The sequence below is a fragment of the Anoplolepis gracilipes genome, chromosome 8, assembly GCF_047496725.1.
Source record: "Anoplolepis gracilipes chromosome 8, ASM4749672v1, whole genome shotgun sequence".
Classification (NCBI taxonomy): Eukaryota; Metazoa; Arthropoda; class Insecta; order Hymenoptera; family Formicidae; genus Anoplolepis; species Anoplolepis gracilipes.
Window position 1 is genome coordinate 6322676 of NC_132977.1, and position 15960 is coordinate 6338635.

Genomic DNA, 15960 nt, shown 5'->3' on the forward strand with positions numbered 1-15960 from the left:
ATTCGTTTGCGATAGATGTTGGAATTGTCAATATTGACAAAGATCGTTGTACTCGACGACGCTCAGCCTCCAACAGTCCTATTTCTTCCATATTGGCATCGATCGCATGTTCCAATTCCACCTTCCAATGATACACCACGTTAGCTCGTGTTTTTAAATGTTCCGTCGACTCTAATTGCGTTTTATCGGCTGCTGCATACGTTTGTTCTACGCATTGTTTAGCATTGCTGGCAGTAACTCTAAAAAAAATTATTATTTTTACGTCAGATGATAAATACATATATAGCTTCTTTTTAATACAACTGACATTATAGGTAATGTATTTTAATTAATCACACACATATAGCATGCTCTCTTTAAAAGCTGTAGCCGGATAAGCATACAAAAAGTGCCCCCGTTGAGTTTTCAAATAACATTTAGCCTGTCATGTTCTTACTGTAAAATAAGTTGTCCTCAAAATTTCAGCTCCCTAACTCTATTCCTGAGTTATCAAGAAAAATTCATTTCAAAAAGTCATTTTTAGTTTTTATTTTTCTTTTCTGTAAATATTTGAGATGATCCCATATCGATTTTTTTCTGAACATTTATCAACAAAAGACACAAAAAAATATTTTTTTCATTAATCTCGAATAAAAACTCGATTTTTAAAAAAAGAATGAAATTAGAAAATGGCTTTTTTAACATGTTTCTTTCGAGGTTCAATCACCAAACTTTTATAGAATACTCTTTTTATACGTCTCAATATTCTCAAATTTTTTAATCTCTTATATATCATCTCAAATATTTACAGAGAAGAAAATTAGAAACTAAAAATGACGTTTTTCTTGATAATTCAGGAAACAGTACAGTTAAAGAGCTGAAATTTTGAGGAAAATTTTGTTTACAATAAGAAAATGACGGGCCAAGTATCATTTGAAAACTTGTCGGGGGCACTTTTTGTATGCTTATCCGGTAATAGCCTTTAGTAATCTTTTATTTATGGATTCTTCAATCGAATGTAAATATATATAATTCCAAAATAATAGTGAATTATAATAAAATAGTATATATTGTGTTGAATCATACATACTGAGCCTCACAAATTTTCTCATTCGACTGCTGGAAGATATTCAAATTGTGCGCTCGCCATTCGCTTGGTCCATAACGAGTGATGGAATATCGATCTGCAACTGGTCTCAAACCTGTGATTCCACCTTTAATAGAACAAGCTATACTGCCTGTAGCCCATGGACCAAGCGATTCCATCGAGTATTCAGGCTTCGGTGGACAATCATCCTCGGGCTGAGGTAAATAGGGTGGAAGAGGTTTTTCAATGGTGCTTTCGCAACCATCTCCGTTTTCCATCGCAGGACTCAATTGCATTTCCTATTAACATTTTTTTCATGAAATGAGTGATAATAATAAATTGTGCATGTAATGTAATGTGATAAATAAAATACGATTTAGTTTGCTTTCTATTTGTTGTATGTGTGCGAGTGTGTATGTGTATGTGTGTGTGATTTATAACACATTTAACTTTTCTCTATCGTATTTTATATATAAATATATTGATACGAGGTCAATGTACATGTCTACATAGTGTCAGTATACATGTTCGTACGTAATATGTGCAAATAAATTATATATGTAAAAAAAACTTACAGCAGCTTGTTGCGAAATAAGCTGTGAGGTTTCAACCAGACAGTTATTATGATCATTCGAAGTAACAGACATTTCTTGAAATAACTAATAATTACACGCACAAAATTGTATACATTTTATTTATCAGCGTTTTAAAATGTGTATTTTATAAGTATACTGGAAATGTCACTGCAATTGTCACTTTCGTATATACATATGCTGCCGAAACCTGATTTATCGATTTAATATTAACATAGACACGCACAAGTTGCTTCATTTTCTTGTAAATAACAAAGTATTATTTTTTAATTAATCTATTCTGTGCTTTTAAGCTGTCAAAGAAAAGTTATTATTTTTAATAGAAAAGATATACGAGTGACTAACTTCGGGATATTTGCATCTTTAAAAATAATATTATATACATACAAATAAAACGTTATCGCATAATGTAAACACGATATGCTTTTAATGCAAAATAATATTATGCACTCGATTAAATGTTTATTAAAAGATAATCTTGCTGATCTTTTTTTTGAACTTGTACTTTATATTTTATATTTATAAAAATATTGACAACATAATATTATTCTATCAAAGCTGACAATGAGCACGCGCGAAGATGGCCCTAAGATCTCTTTGACAACCTTGAGGTCGCGATATCTTTTACTATTAATATTAATAATATTGTACCAAATGTATCATTTCTAGATAAATTTTAATGAATAATTAAAATTCTAAATCTAAAGACGGTCTAAATTAAAATGCTATATTTAACGATATTTTAAAATCAGTAACTATGATATAATTAGACGACAGATAAGTTAAAAAAAGATAGAACTTTATAAAACTATTCTATAGACTTAGAGAATTATTATACTGTAACAAACGATATTTCCAAAATAAATTCGTGAAATCTATATTTAGCGGAGTCCCAAGAAGACGCTGCTATTAAATATAGTGTTGTCTCTGCATAGAAATAATTTTTGTACTGTATTATTCTCAGTAGATCAATTGAGATAAGATTTAATTATTAGATAAATAAAAAAATCAGATTTAATTATTCGATAAGAATTGTGAAGCAAAAAAGATTTCCAATATCTATCTTATCGATATCTTAAAATTTGAAAATATTCGCATGATTGATATAATCAGCCATAATAAAAATAAACATACAGGTAAACAAAATAAAAATAGAAAAAACAATTTAAATGAGGAAATTGTAAAAATAACAAAGTTTGTTTTTTGTTATATGTATATGTATAGTGACATGAATATTTAGTAGTATTTTAATGACTTTAAACCATTAAAATGTATTAACAGGAAATATCAATTTAGTAACAATGTTTTTGTAAACATTCAATGTTTTCTATAAATATTTGAATTTAATTAATTAAATTAAAAAGTAATTTTTGTTTAAACTTCAATTAATCACATATTCGAAAATATGTAGAATAGACCTCCTTTGATATTGATGTAATTTTAGCGACGTTGGTGAAATCTTATCATACAGAAATAATGATAAGTTGATAAGAATAATAGTGGGTAACATAACAAGAAAATATGCATTGCATTCATTTGCTTGTTGTCTGTCACAGAAGAGACATTACTCCGAAGTGAAAAAGAAGAAAATGACGAAACAAGTGGAAATTAAATACACTCAAGTAAGTTAATATCTCGTATTATTTCGTATATAAAATACATAATAACGAAATAATATTCGAATAAATATATTTGTAGCTTTTCATTGACAATGAATTTGTCGATGCTGTAAGCGGCCGTAAATTTCCTACATTAAACCCTGTTAATGGTAACGTCATCGCAGAAATTTCCGAAGGAGATAAGGTAAAATTGCGTAATATCATACAAATAACATAAAAATTTAACAAAGCATTTGTCCTAAAAAGTACAGATGAAATTTTAAAACCGCGATTTAGAAAATTCCCACTTGCTATTTTTTCAGAATGTTAATAAAAAATCAAAATTAATATTCGGATAATTTTTATTTATTCTAACAATAAATATATTCAATATAAAGAGATATTAAAAAAACTCAGAATATAAAAATATTTTATCAACGTGGATCAAAAAAACTTGTCAAAATTTAAATGTTGAAAAAGAATTTAGAATTTATAAAAATCAAACACTGAATGAAAAATATAAAATTGAATTCGTCGAAAGCGACTTCTTGTTTGGATAATTTACTTGGTTTTATTTGTCACATGCAATAAGAAAAATATTATCATTTATCTTTATTTTTTACTCTCAATTTTTTAATTGTTTATCTATGAAGAAAGTTAATAATATCTATAAAGTATATATATTGTTAGTAGATATAATTCAAAGATGTGAAAAGCATTATTGAAACTTACTTTAAAAATATTAAGAATGTTTTTCTCATAAAAGAAATAATATAAATTAATCTTTTTTCATATGCACTAGATAAGTTACTGATATCATTAAAGATTATATATATATAAATTATATTCATTATGTCTTTTTTACTCATTTTAATAAATATTATATGCCTCCTAAAAACTTTGAATCTTTTTTTAAATACTCTATATTATTTTTGTAATATGTATATATAAAAAATTGTAAGAAATTCTACATATGGCGCATACTTCTGTAGATGTATGTAAAGTGAAACGTATTATAGAGATAAATATATTTTAAATAATAATCAGCTACATGTGATTAAAAACTAATTCTTAGGTATCAAAAATTGTCAAAGTTGATATTTCTACAATATGTTTATGTACATAAAATAAAATTAAGTTATATCTCACTATATGACTGTCATTAAAAGATATTAAAAAAAAACTAATTTAAATAAAAAAAGAAACTAATCAATTATAATTTAAAGTATAAATTTTTTTTTAGGCCGATGTGGATAAAGCAGTGAATGCTGCTAAACAAGCTTTTGACAGAAACTCGAAATGGCGTCAAATGGATCCATATATCCGTGGACAACTTATGCACAAGGTGATAATTATAGATTGTATAAAATATTAATTAATTAATGCAAAAAATAATTACACAATTATACTCTGAATATATCTAACAAAAATTAATAATAGTTGGCAGATCTCATCACACGTGATTTAAATTATATTGCTGCTTTGGAAACTCTCGATAATGGAAAAACATATGCAAACGCCGTAGAAGATATAAAAGCAAGTATCGCTTGTCTTCGTTATTATGCAGGATGGTGTGATAAGATACAGGGAAGCACTATTCCAACAGGTATTTATATTTTTCGAAATTGTTTATGGATTACTTTGATTACTTTGCGTATGCAATTCTGTGCGATTATTTTGTAAAGGCTAATATAATCTGAATTTCTACGTATAATGTATATTGTTATATAAACAGATCACTAATCAAAGTCACATTAAATCGAATGTAAACTGTACTTTATTCAATTTCGAGTATACCGATCATTATTTTTTAGTATATTCGTAAAGAGATATATAAATTATAAATTAAATAACAAAGTATAAATAATTTTTATACTTATTATTATATACTTATTATTTGACTAGGCGATACTAACATTACATTGACGCGAAAAGAGCCAGTCGGCGTTGTGGGACAAATTATCCCTTGGAATTATCCCTTCATGATGGCAATTTGGAAATGGGGCCCTGCATTGACTACTGGATGCACTTTAGTCTTAAAACCAGCAGAGCAAACGCCTTTATCTGCACTTTATGGAGCTGCTCTTACTAAAGAGGCAGGATTTCCAGCAGGTGTTATAAATGTCATTCCAGGTTACGGTCCAACTGCTGGTGCAGCTATTGCTGAACATTCAGAAATTCAAAAAGTTGCTTTTACTGGATCCACTGAGGTATTCGTATCTAAATAAATATTTTATGTAATAATATACAATGATTTATACACACAAGTAAATTATATATTTTGCTTCTACAGGTTGGACATATCATAATGGCAGCTGCTGCTAAAAGTAATCTTAAACGTGTCAGCCTTGAGCTAGGTGGTAAAAGCCCACTCGTTATCTTTGATGATGTTGATGGTACGTTGTTGTAAATAATCTCAAAACTTCATTTAATCATATATATTGTTTAATGACTGACTGTATTTTAATTTATACTATGGTGTTAATATATTTTTTATAATGTGTTATTCATTTTTAGTGAAAAAAGCTGCAGAAATTGCGCATGATGCTATATTTTCCAATCATGGACAAAATTGTTGCGCAGGATCGCGAACATTTGTGCACTCTAAAATATATGATGAATTTGTAAAGCACGCTAAACAACTGGCTCTTGCTAAAAAAGTAGGAGATCCATTCGATTCTAAAACGGATCAAGGTCCGCAAATCGACCAAGAAATGTTAGACAAAATTATGGACCTAATCAATTCAGGCAAAAAGCAGGGCGCTGTCGTGGAAACTGGTGGAAATCGCGCTGGTAACACTGGTTACTTCGTACAGCCTACAGTTTTTTCGAATGTAACCGACGATATGCGAATTGCCAAAGAGGAAATTTTTGGCCCTGTTCAATCAATTTTGAAATTCAATACCATGGCTGAAGTAATTGAACGTGCCAATCGCACTAACTATGGTCTGGCCTCTGGTGTAATCACTAAAGATATCAATAAAGCTTTGGAATTTGCCCAAGCTGTAGAAGCAGGCAGTGTTTGGTAAGTAAATCAATTTATAAGAAGTGTACTTTGTTGTACAAACATAAATGAACAGATATATAAAATGAAATAATAATTCCAAGGGTAAATTGTTACGATGCTATCGCACCCCAAACACCCTTTGGTGGATTTAAACAATCTGGTATAGGACGTGATCTGTAAGTAATACTTAATAAAGCTAGATTGATCTACATATTATGCAATTAAATTTATATGTTATTCATTATATTTTTTCAGAGGAGAAGAGAGTTTGAAAGAATATCTCGAGATTAAAACAATTTCCATCAAAATTACAAAAGAGAATTAATATCCAAGATGCAGGATGTGTCCTCTTAATTTTTATTCTATCATTGATATAATTGTTTCAAATAAAACTTTTTTAACAGATTGTTAATAAAATACAACGGCATATGTACAAATAATATGTATGTATAGTGATTCATCTTATATATCAATATGAAAAAATATTCATATTTGAAAAACACGTATCATAGATTTAAAAAAATATATACTATAGGATTGCAAAAAAGATGCAAGAAATAAAGTAATGTTTCAGGTTTCTATTAACCTTAGTTTTATTCTAAGTAATGAAATTTTGCAATTTCTTATTTTAAATATCAAGTTGAATCTAATCTTTTACCTTCATATAATACAATTGTGAAACTATACACGAGTCGCAGGCTCTTCATAATCATCTGGTGGTATACCTAATTCTTCGTCTGTCCATTTAGAAGTATCTGGATATGGAAACTCTCCCTAAACATGAAAAAACAATCATGACAGAAATATTATTAGAAAATAATGTTATGATTAAAACTGTACAAGAATGAAATTTTTGAAATTGTTCGATACTTACAATAATGTGACCAAAGTCATGCCACATATGCCACAATACCCACCACCACATAATGCCTCCAACAAATTCAGCTGCGTATACCCATTTCTTTTCTACTGGTGGGATATCACGATATGACCCATGATAATCACTAATAAAATATTATATTAATATGTTAATAAATTATAAAGTGCGAATAAAGAGGTTTCTCTGCATTGAACCTATTCAAGCACACATCGAGATACATTCTGTATAATACTTTTATTTAATAAACTTGAACACTAGTAATAATAAAACACTGAGACCTAACCTCTAACACGTACAGTTACATAATAATTTTACTTACCCGTGACTTAATCGTACGGATCGTAAATTCGTCGCAGGAACTTTATTTTGGCTACTTCTATGAACAATTCTTAATAAATTCAATCCTCGTGAAGTTATCATTATGAAAATTCGTTACTTGACACTTGCTCTCACAATCAGTAAAACTGCTACAAACCAGCTGCAACTTGCGCAGTGCGCAGTGCTACGCTGCTACGCGTGACGTAAAACAGATCAGGTTAGAGTAGAATAAATTTGTATGCGTATGTGACATACGACAAACACACATCTTATCGTTATATGTATACATCGAATTAAATATTAAATTATTGACGAATTAAATGTGAAATCTGAAAATTCTTTATTTATCTCACTTGAGATATTATTTTTCAAATATCACAATAAGAACAAATACGTATACTAAAATATTGCATTAATTAAATAAGAAAAATATATATTAACTGCATTTTGGATTAGATGCAAAAATTTTATATAAATATTTGGCTTTTATATGTACATCAATTTTAACTATAATATTTCATGTGCATAAACATTAAAAAATGAAGAAAGCAAAGACGTAGAGAGCTAGGCCATCAGTTACAAAAAATTAATTAAATATTTTAATTTAAACCATATAATGACTCCTTGCAACAAATGTGTAGGCATTACAATTAAAATTGCAGAGGTAAAGTGCAAATATTGAAATCGCTTCTAATATTTCAATATTTGCACTTTACCTCTGCAATTTTAATTGTAATGCCTACATATTTGTTGTAAAGAATCATTATGGTTTAAATTAAAATAGTTAATTAATTTTGACAACTGGCCTAGTTCTCTACGTCTTTGCTTTCTCCATTTTTTAATTTAAAGAAAGCTTTATTCTATCGTATTTATTAATTTGAAATAAACACATTAAACATTTTTCGCCTTTTATAACTTTTATTAAATAAAAGCAATTCTTTATCATTAAAATCAGAGATATATAATAATAGATAAATTTACTCACCGGTCATGTCATCATTACTCTGATGCCAACGTTCGTCGACAATGAATTTTAATCTTCCACAAAGCATTTACTCGCGAAAAGTTCAATTTTGAGATCTCAATGACGGATACGATGGACTCTGTATTTATAGAGAATACGATGATCGCCTGACATTTTTTTTTGGCACTCCCGATATTTGCGTACCGGCGATGTTTATTCTCAGAAATACGTTACGTAAACGACACATTGAAACTATGTACCACCATGGTATATCGTGATCCCACGTAATATGCTTGCACACGTGATATATTTCATTACAATAATTTGGATATGACAGGAGACAAATAACCGGTAGCATTAATCACAGCGATTAATTGATTATTCCGATCATCCTTTGACACTCTCAATGCTTGATCGCGCGCGATTATTTACGCCATGCAAGTTTCAACATCACAATTTTCCGCGCTTTTAGTACACCATAAACTAACGATGATACATAGATCAACAACAATTCTATTTTTTATTTCATTAGAGGGCTGGCCAATGAGAATGAAAGAACAACTATTAGATGTTTATAGATATTTATAGATGTCTATAGGTGTCTAATAAACATCTAATAAATGTTTTTTTCAATTTATATTTTTCACTAGGTTCTCTTTGACATATTTCGAATTTTGTGACAATCAATCATATGGAGCACTGACGTTTGATCGCGCGCATTCAAATCGCTTTGAATCGAATTGTATGTTACTGTCTAAATTTTTCCTACGAAAAACTACTAAAAAAATGTCTCATAAGGCATTTATTATTGTAATTAAAATATCACATCGCGTAAATGGAGCGTTTTTACCGATCATGCATCTGAAAATTGCATAGTTTTGTAACTTTCTTGTATGTACTTGAAATGTTATTGTTTGTGACAAACAATTATAGACATTTACTTGATAAAACAAAATTATCTAATTTATTTAGCAATTATTATAAAATGTCACATTTTTAAATTATATTTATGATTTAAACTTTATTCATAATATTATACATATTCCTTTGATGTATATGTTTTAAAAAACTTATATTTATATATGATTTGATAAGAAAATATCTTTCTTTTATTATCTGTTTTAGTACTGTTATTATTTTAATTTGACTTGCTCTTATCAATAATATCAAAAAATACATTGTAGAGAGATACATCAGGCATTTTTATCGCGAATATACAAATGTTCATTGTAATGTAAATTACTTTGCAATCTTATACAATTATACCGATTACTATATTAGCATTTATTTACATCTATTACATATTATTTACATACATGTATATATGTCATAAATCGAAGCCGCATAAAAAGCAAAGATTATAATAATGCATACGTATCTCCTTTTATTTTGAAATATAATTTTTGCAAGATAGGGTGTACACATTTTATTGTGTACTATTTAAAATAAAATTGCATCTTCAAGGTGTAACGTATTTAAGTAAAAAAACTACCTGGCTGCCCTTTTTCATTTTGTCCTGTCCTTCTTTTACGAGATTAATTTATGACAGCTTAACAACACAAGTCGATGGAAGTCGTAGAAGTATATCAGCCGCGGAATGTTCGCCATTATCCGCAGTACTACTGAAACTTGGGGAGCAAAAGGGGCGCTCTTCCTATATTAGGGGAGCCTCGCGGCTCGTTGCTATTGGCCAAGCAGACACTTTTACAAGCTGCAGCTTGAGGCATTTGGTTCCCGAGGTAGCAACCCTCCCGAGACTTATTCCACATTGGTGCTTCAGCCATAACGTGTGGCCCCCGGTCGTACCTAATATATTTTATAGAGGCCGTCGTCCAGTATCTTTCTCCGGCGAACGAGCTCTTAACCGTAGATAGGAAACATCCATGTAACCTGGAACTAAATTGTCTTTGCAAAAATACATGAAGGAAAATAGTACGAAAATTTAAGTTAATAAAATGCTTTTTTAATACAAGAGAAAAAACACAGATGTGAAATAGCGTTTTATAATACACTTTTTCTGTCTATAATACCATAAAATATTATATTCTATGTATAATCTAAAAAATATATATTTACATGTTAATATATAATATCTTTGCTCTTTATATATTATATTATAATATTACGAACCGTATGTATTTGCACTAACTATACACACATTAACTATAAATATAATCGTTTCTGTTTTTATTATATTGTATTTTTAACACATTTGCTGTCTCAAATATAATCGACGGTGTACAACTAGTATAAAAAATAAACAATTGTTAGATCTTGTATTTAAATGTCTATCTGTCGATATAATTTGTATTTAATTACCTTTACTAATAGAACTATATATAAATAGCTAGCAATAACAATATATTATTTATATTGCAATATGTCAATTATTTTTAATATTCGTAGTTATGGGCAGTGTTTTTCGTATGCTTTTATATTATATTTTATTTAATTAGAATTTTAAAAATATTATAAAAATGGTAAAAAAGTAATTTAAACAAATTATTTATAAATTATTATTTATAATTAATATATATCTGGAAATATTTTATTATAGATCTAATATTTTTTACAGGAAAAATATATGTTTTATATTTATGGTAATCTAATTTTTTTTTTGTCTTATTTTATATATAGTACGAAAGATAAAATAATTCTTATCAGCATTTTTTGCTAAAAAATCGACATATATTTTCAATTTGTCAAAAAGTCAACAACAATATTATTAACAATTGATCTTATAAAGAAATAAAATTTACTATGTATGTTTATTTTGTGTATATAGAATTAAAAAGAGTTGATATATATATATAAAAAATATTTATATATATATATATATATATATATATATATATATATACACTTTAAATTGACTTTAAAAATCTCTTTTTAACATTAATATTATACTCCAGTTCTTTTTTTGCCAAATATCTTGATACATATTTGATGCACAATTTCATCGTATAAATATAAGTATTATAAGATTTCGAAATAGTGCCTCGCTAAAGTCGCATCACACAAAAAATATATTATTTAATAAAATGAAAAATTTCGTATATATGAACTTTGATATAATTGTAGAATATAATTATTTATTTTGCTTTTCTGGAGAAAAATATTGTATAAATGTCTTTTAAAAAATTATCGCTTTGTAATTACAATACTTTTAATTGATGTTGTTGATTTATTAATATTATTTATATTATTATAGTATTAATATTATATTAATTATTTATATTATATTTATATATATATATATATTACTTATATTAATATTAATGTTATTTAGTAATATTGTCAGCTTTAATTCATATGGATTCATAAATACTTATACTATTGAATTTATTCTCTGTAGACAATTTTATATGTATATTACTTAACTGGTGTGCCGGTAATAAACAGCAACTATCCCACGATTAATTACATGCATATTGACCAGACGTGTCAGCGCATCATCTGATTTTTAATTCATAATTTTAGCGTCACCATTTCAACTAGTGTTTATACCATCGCGGTAGCTTTCGTTTAAAGAAAGGAAACTTATTGATGGTCCACATTTACGAGACCATTTGGCGGTTTCCCGCATACGCTCCCCGTAGATTAAGAAAAAAGGACGAACTAAGTCGCACCCCTTTTACGATCGCGTAAACGGCATTGGATTGCATTGGATTGCAAATTCTCGAGCACATAATAACGGTCTCATCGTCATCGTCATCTCCGTGGCGAAGAAACGGGGCCTGTAGATTAGATGGCTCGATGGGAGATACGAGAAATATGTCAGCTCGTAACCCTCGTCATCTGAGGGGCCACCCCTTCTTGGTTGACGTGGCGCGCACGCTATTTCGTCCATCCCTTCCTGCCACGAATGTGTTTCGATGTACACTGCGAGAGAGTGTTTCCATGGATACATGGTCGGCCATTTTGTCCCATGGTTTCATAAGGGATGAGACTAGAGAAAATCCGATAAATTAACCACGGCTACGTGGGAAAGTTCTAAAATGGCGACACATTTCCAACCATACATAGTAAAAAATTGTATTTAATATATAACTCCATACTTTTTCTTTATGCTATCTATTTCTTCGTTACATCTGTTTTCTAAATAAAAATCTGTATATCGGAAATTTTCCGTTGTGATTAATATTGCAAAGATTTAATACAATACTATATAAAACTATAGCAAAATAAAAATATTGTATTAATAAATAATTAAAAAACTTCTATAAATATTATGTGTATTAAAATAAAAATACATCAGACTAATTAAAGATAATTTTGACAGAATCAACGAGAAAAATACTATAACTATAAAAGTGTCTTTTTTCAGGAAAATTATTTATACAAAAACATTTTTTGTAAAAATAGAATTGTGAGAATCTGGACTTATATAATTATTAGGGTGCCGGATAAAGAATTTGCCGGATACCAGATAATTCAGCACTTATTTCTGACGGATAACCGGATATGTTATCCGGCAAAAAAACTAAAAAAAAACATTTAACTGTGTTTTGCAGTAAATAAAACAAGGGATATATTTAAAATTATGTATGTACAGTTTTCTATTTCACATAATTGACCTAATTTACATTGATAATATTAATAAACCATTTAACTTAACTATTTAAACTATTTGAAACAAGTATGATAAGCATAGATGCCAGAATATAGACTCTATATTTGGATTAATTCTAGATTTTGTGGAAAATGGCTAAATAGAGCGAATAGCTGGATAATTAAGCACTATTCGGATATCCGGCACATCCCTAATAATTATATTCAAATAATATATGGCATGAAACTTTACTTTTTTAGAATCGAAAACACATTCTTTATAGGTACAATTTCGAACAAATGTCTCAAAATACTTTTGTTTAGAAATACGATTACAATATTTTTCATATCGTCATTATATTTATAAAATAAAGATTTTCTATTTTCTTTAATCGTCAGTAATTACCAGCTACATACATTATAAGCTACAAAGTATATATGATAAAATAAGTCAGACTAAAAAATATAAGATAGATAGGAATAGTTCACCTGAAAATATTAAAAAAGCAATAAAACTAGTGTAGACCGAACATCTCCGATCTCCGAATCGCATTCTTTTCACGCATATTTGGCATTATTGTACGGCCAAAGTTCCGCGACGTGATATTCCACCAACAGAAGATTCAGATGAATGGGTTGCTAAAAGCGTACTTTTATTGCGCCTGTAAATATTACAACCTCCAATGTGTTCCGCTTGCTTCTTCTTTTCAATAACTACAGATCTTTCATATTTCATCTTTCATAATCGAAAAGATGAGAAAAAATATCTAAAGAATACCATTATATTTGAAATTTTTATATCCGATGCAACTATACACTCCTAAATATTTTTATATATAATAGAAAAGTTAATAATGTAAATATGGAATAATTTATTATATCGTTACGGTATATTTGTGTAATCGCGAAAATTTAGATTCTTATGCATTTACACATCAATAATCTTTTATTGTAATACAACAAAATTATGTATATTTATGTCTTAACTGTGTACAAATTGTTATTAAAACATTAGGCAAAATTTATAGGCGTACTTTGATCAATTTATAATGTGAATTCTTACATAATTTAAAATACTATCTTTTTATTTTTATTTTAATATAATTTTTTAATATTTGATAAACATCTTGTTAGTAACTGAATCTTAAAATATAATTCTATTACGTTAAATTTCAAAATCAAATTCATCTTAAGATTTTATTATCAAATTTTATTTTTGAAGCTTTTACGAAGATATTTTTATTTTTAATTGATTAATGAAATCATTATTAATACTTCGGCATCTATTCTTACTAAAGAAAAAATTACAAATTGGTTCAAGAATGCAAATATGCAAAACAACATTTAAATATTTTACTATACAGGGTGTTCTGTAATTTATAAAGAACCTGCTAACGGTAGATTTGAGATCATTTGGATTTTTCTCATCGAAAATGTCGAGGCATCAATAATTTCCAAGTTATAAGCGATTCAAAAAAAGGCGCTTTTTGCAAATCAAACTTTTTGGAGTTAAAAAATTATCAAAACTACATTCTTCAGTTAATTTCAGATAGAGTTTACTTTAATAGAATTTTAATTTAACTTTCCATTAGGCGCAATATTTTCCCATTATTTTTCTCTGCTTTTAAAACAATTTCTTTAGCATTTGGCTAACAAATCAGGCATTAAATATGTAAAAAAAAAACAATAAATATGTAAAGAACAAATTGATTAATATTACAATGGATAAAGAAATCGATGTGTTAGTAACTTAACAATAATACCTATGGAACATTGCGCCTAACGGAGGGTTAAAGGTTAATAACAAAAATATATAATGATAAAAATTGGAAACTTGCAAAAAATGATGACGTTTCTCGATATTTTCATTGAGGAAAGTCGACTCCAAATTATTTCAAGCATCTACCATTAACAGGTTTTTCACCAATTACCATCCTATATAACATCCTATATAACATTCTACATTTGTTTGCTTTATTCAAGACACCATTATTAATACTAGATAAGTAGTAATCTTGTTCGATACATGCGAAATATTTTAATCTTGCAAGATTAAACGAGAGAAGAAAAAAGAAATTAAAGAATGAAATATTTGCAAATCAAACGCAGGCAACAAATATTATTAGCGATGGCTAGTTATCGCTCAAAGTCAGTCTTAACCGTATCCCATGACAAAGCTTGCGCATGGTTTCTTTTACTTGTCAATAAAAACGTGCCATGCCCTGTTTCCTTGGTAACGATCGTAGAATATATTTCCTCCTTCGCAGTGAAGTCCTCCAATATGTCTTCCATGAAAGTAGGAAGTCGTTGGCCGCCGGGTACTTTTTATGCGGTAGCTGCTGCTGAATCGCCAATTGGTTTTGGCAATCTATTTAGAAGGGCGATAAAAAATGTCGTTCTCTTTTCTTCAATCTATTCGATATATCGAGTCGATCGCGCGATATTATTTATTAATCTTTATTTATATACTTTACTTATATTTATTAATAGTACTTTTATTGTAGATTTATTTGCCAAGAAAAAGAAATGTGAATTTTGACAAGTGATAATTTTTCATAACATATTTTTGCTAAACAAGAATTAAAAATACATTCATCAAAGAATCTATCTTATTTCTATTTGTCTGGAATTATTGTACTTTAATTATGTATAGCAACAGTAATTTTCATAAATTGATATAATTTATTTTTGTCTTTTTCTTGCAAATAAAGTCTCTTTTGTTAATGCGTGTGATGAAGAAAACCCAATATACTTTTAAGAGATTAATAAGTCTTTTTTTAAATTGATATCGATCACATATCGTCTCCTGCTTTAACAAAAATAAAAGAATTAAAAATTAGACATGTATGCGCACGTGCAAGGAAAAAAATTAACACATTATAATACATTTTTCAATTATAAAAAAATAAAAAATACTGTGAAATTTCGAAAATTATATCTTCTCTCATTAGTTTCGCTACAAAAAAGACTGATTGTAGTAAAT

At 28.2% G+C, this 15960-nt stretch overlaps 2 protein-coding genes across 2 annotated transcripts; one reads left to right on the forward strand and one right to left on the reverse strand.

Moving 5' to 3' along the window:
• Positions 1–1145: 1145 nt before the first annotated feature.
• Positions 1146–6707, forward strand: LOC140669009 (aldehyde dehydrogenase 1A1). Its single transcript, XM_072898426.1, has 10 exons — positions 1146–1286; positions 3216–3281; positions 3358–3462; positions 4501–4602; positions 4698–4863; positions 5163–5467; positions 5551–5653; positions 5775–6282; positions 6366–6440; positions 6520–6707. The coding sequence occupies exons 1-10, from the start codon at positions 1227–1229 to the stop codon at positions 6587–6589; spliced, it is 1560 nt and encodes a 519-aa protein (XP_072754527.1). The 5' UTR covers positions 1146–1226; the 3' UTR covers positions 6590–6707.
• Ndufb2 (NADH dehydrogenase (ubiquinone) 1 beta subcomplex, 2, 8kDa) lies at positions 5017–7654 on the reverse strand. Its single transcript, XM_072898429.1, has 4 exons — positions 7464–7654; positions 7139–7268; positions 6923–7038; positions 5017–5420 (listed from the first exon to the last, which is right to left on the reverse strand). Exons 1-3 carry the CDS (start codon positions 7562–7564, stop codon positions 6946–6948), a joined length of 324 nt encoding a protein of 107 aa, XP_072754530.1. The 5' UTR covers positions 7565–7654; the 3' UTR covers positions 5017–5420; positions 6923–6945.
• Positions 7655–15960: the final 8306 nt, after the last annotated feature.

Excerpts from the sequence above, each read along its gene's own strand:
- LOC140669009 (XM_072898426.1), top strand. The coding sequence starts at position 1,227 with ATGGACCAAGCGATTCCATCGAGTATTCAGGCTTCGGTGGACAATCAT. Across the intron at positions 3,463-4,500 it reads AAATTTCCGAAGGAGATAAG|GCCGATGTGGATAAAGCAGT; the intron begins GTAAAATTGCGT and ends ATTTTTTTTTAG. Across the intron at positions 6,283-6,365 it reads GTAGAAGCAGGCAGTGTTTG|GGTAAATTGTTACGATGCTA; the intron begins GTAAGTAAATCA and ends AATAATTCCAAG.
- Ndufb2 (XM_072898429.1), bottom strand. The coding sequence starts at position 7,564 with ATGATAACTTCACGAGGATTGAATTTATTAAGAATTGTTCATAGAAGT. Across the intron at positions 7,269-7,463 it reads TCCGTACGATTAAGTCACGG|TGATTATCATGGGTCATATC; the intron begins GTAAGTAAAATT and ends ATATTTTATTAG. Across the intron at positions 7,039-7,138 it reads ATGACTTTGGTCACATTATT|GGAGAGTTTCCATATCCAGA; the intron begins GTAAGTATCGAA and ends TTTCATGTTTAG.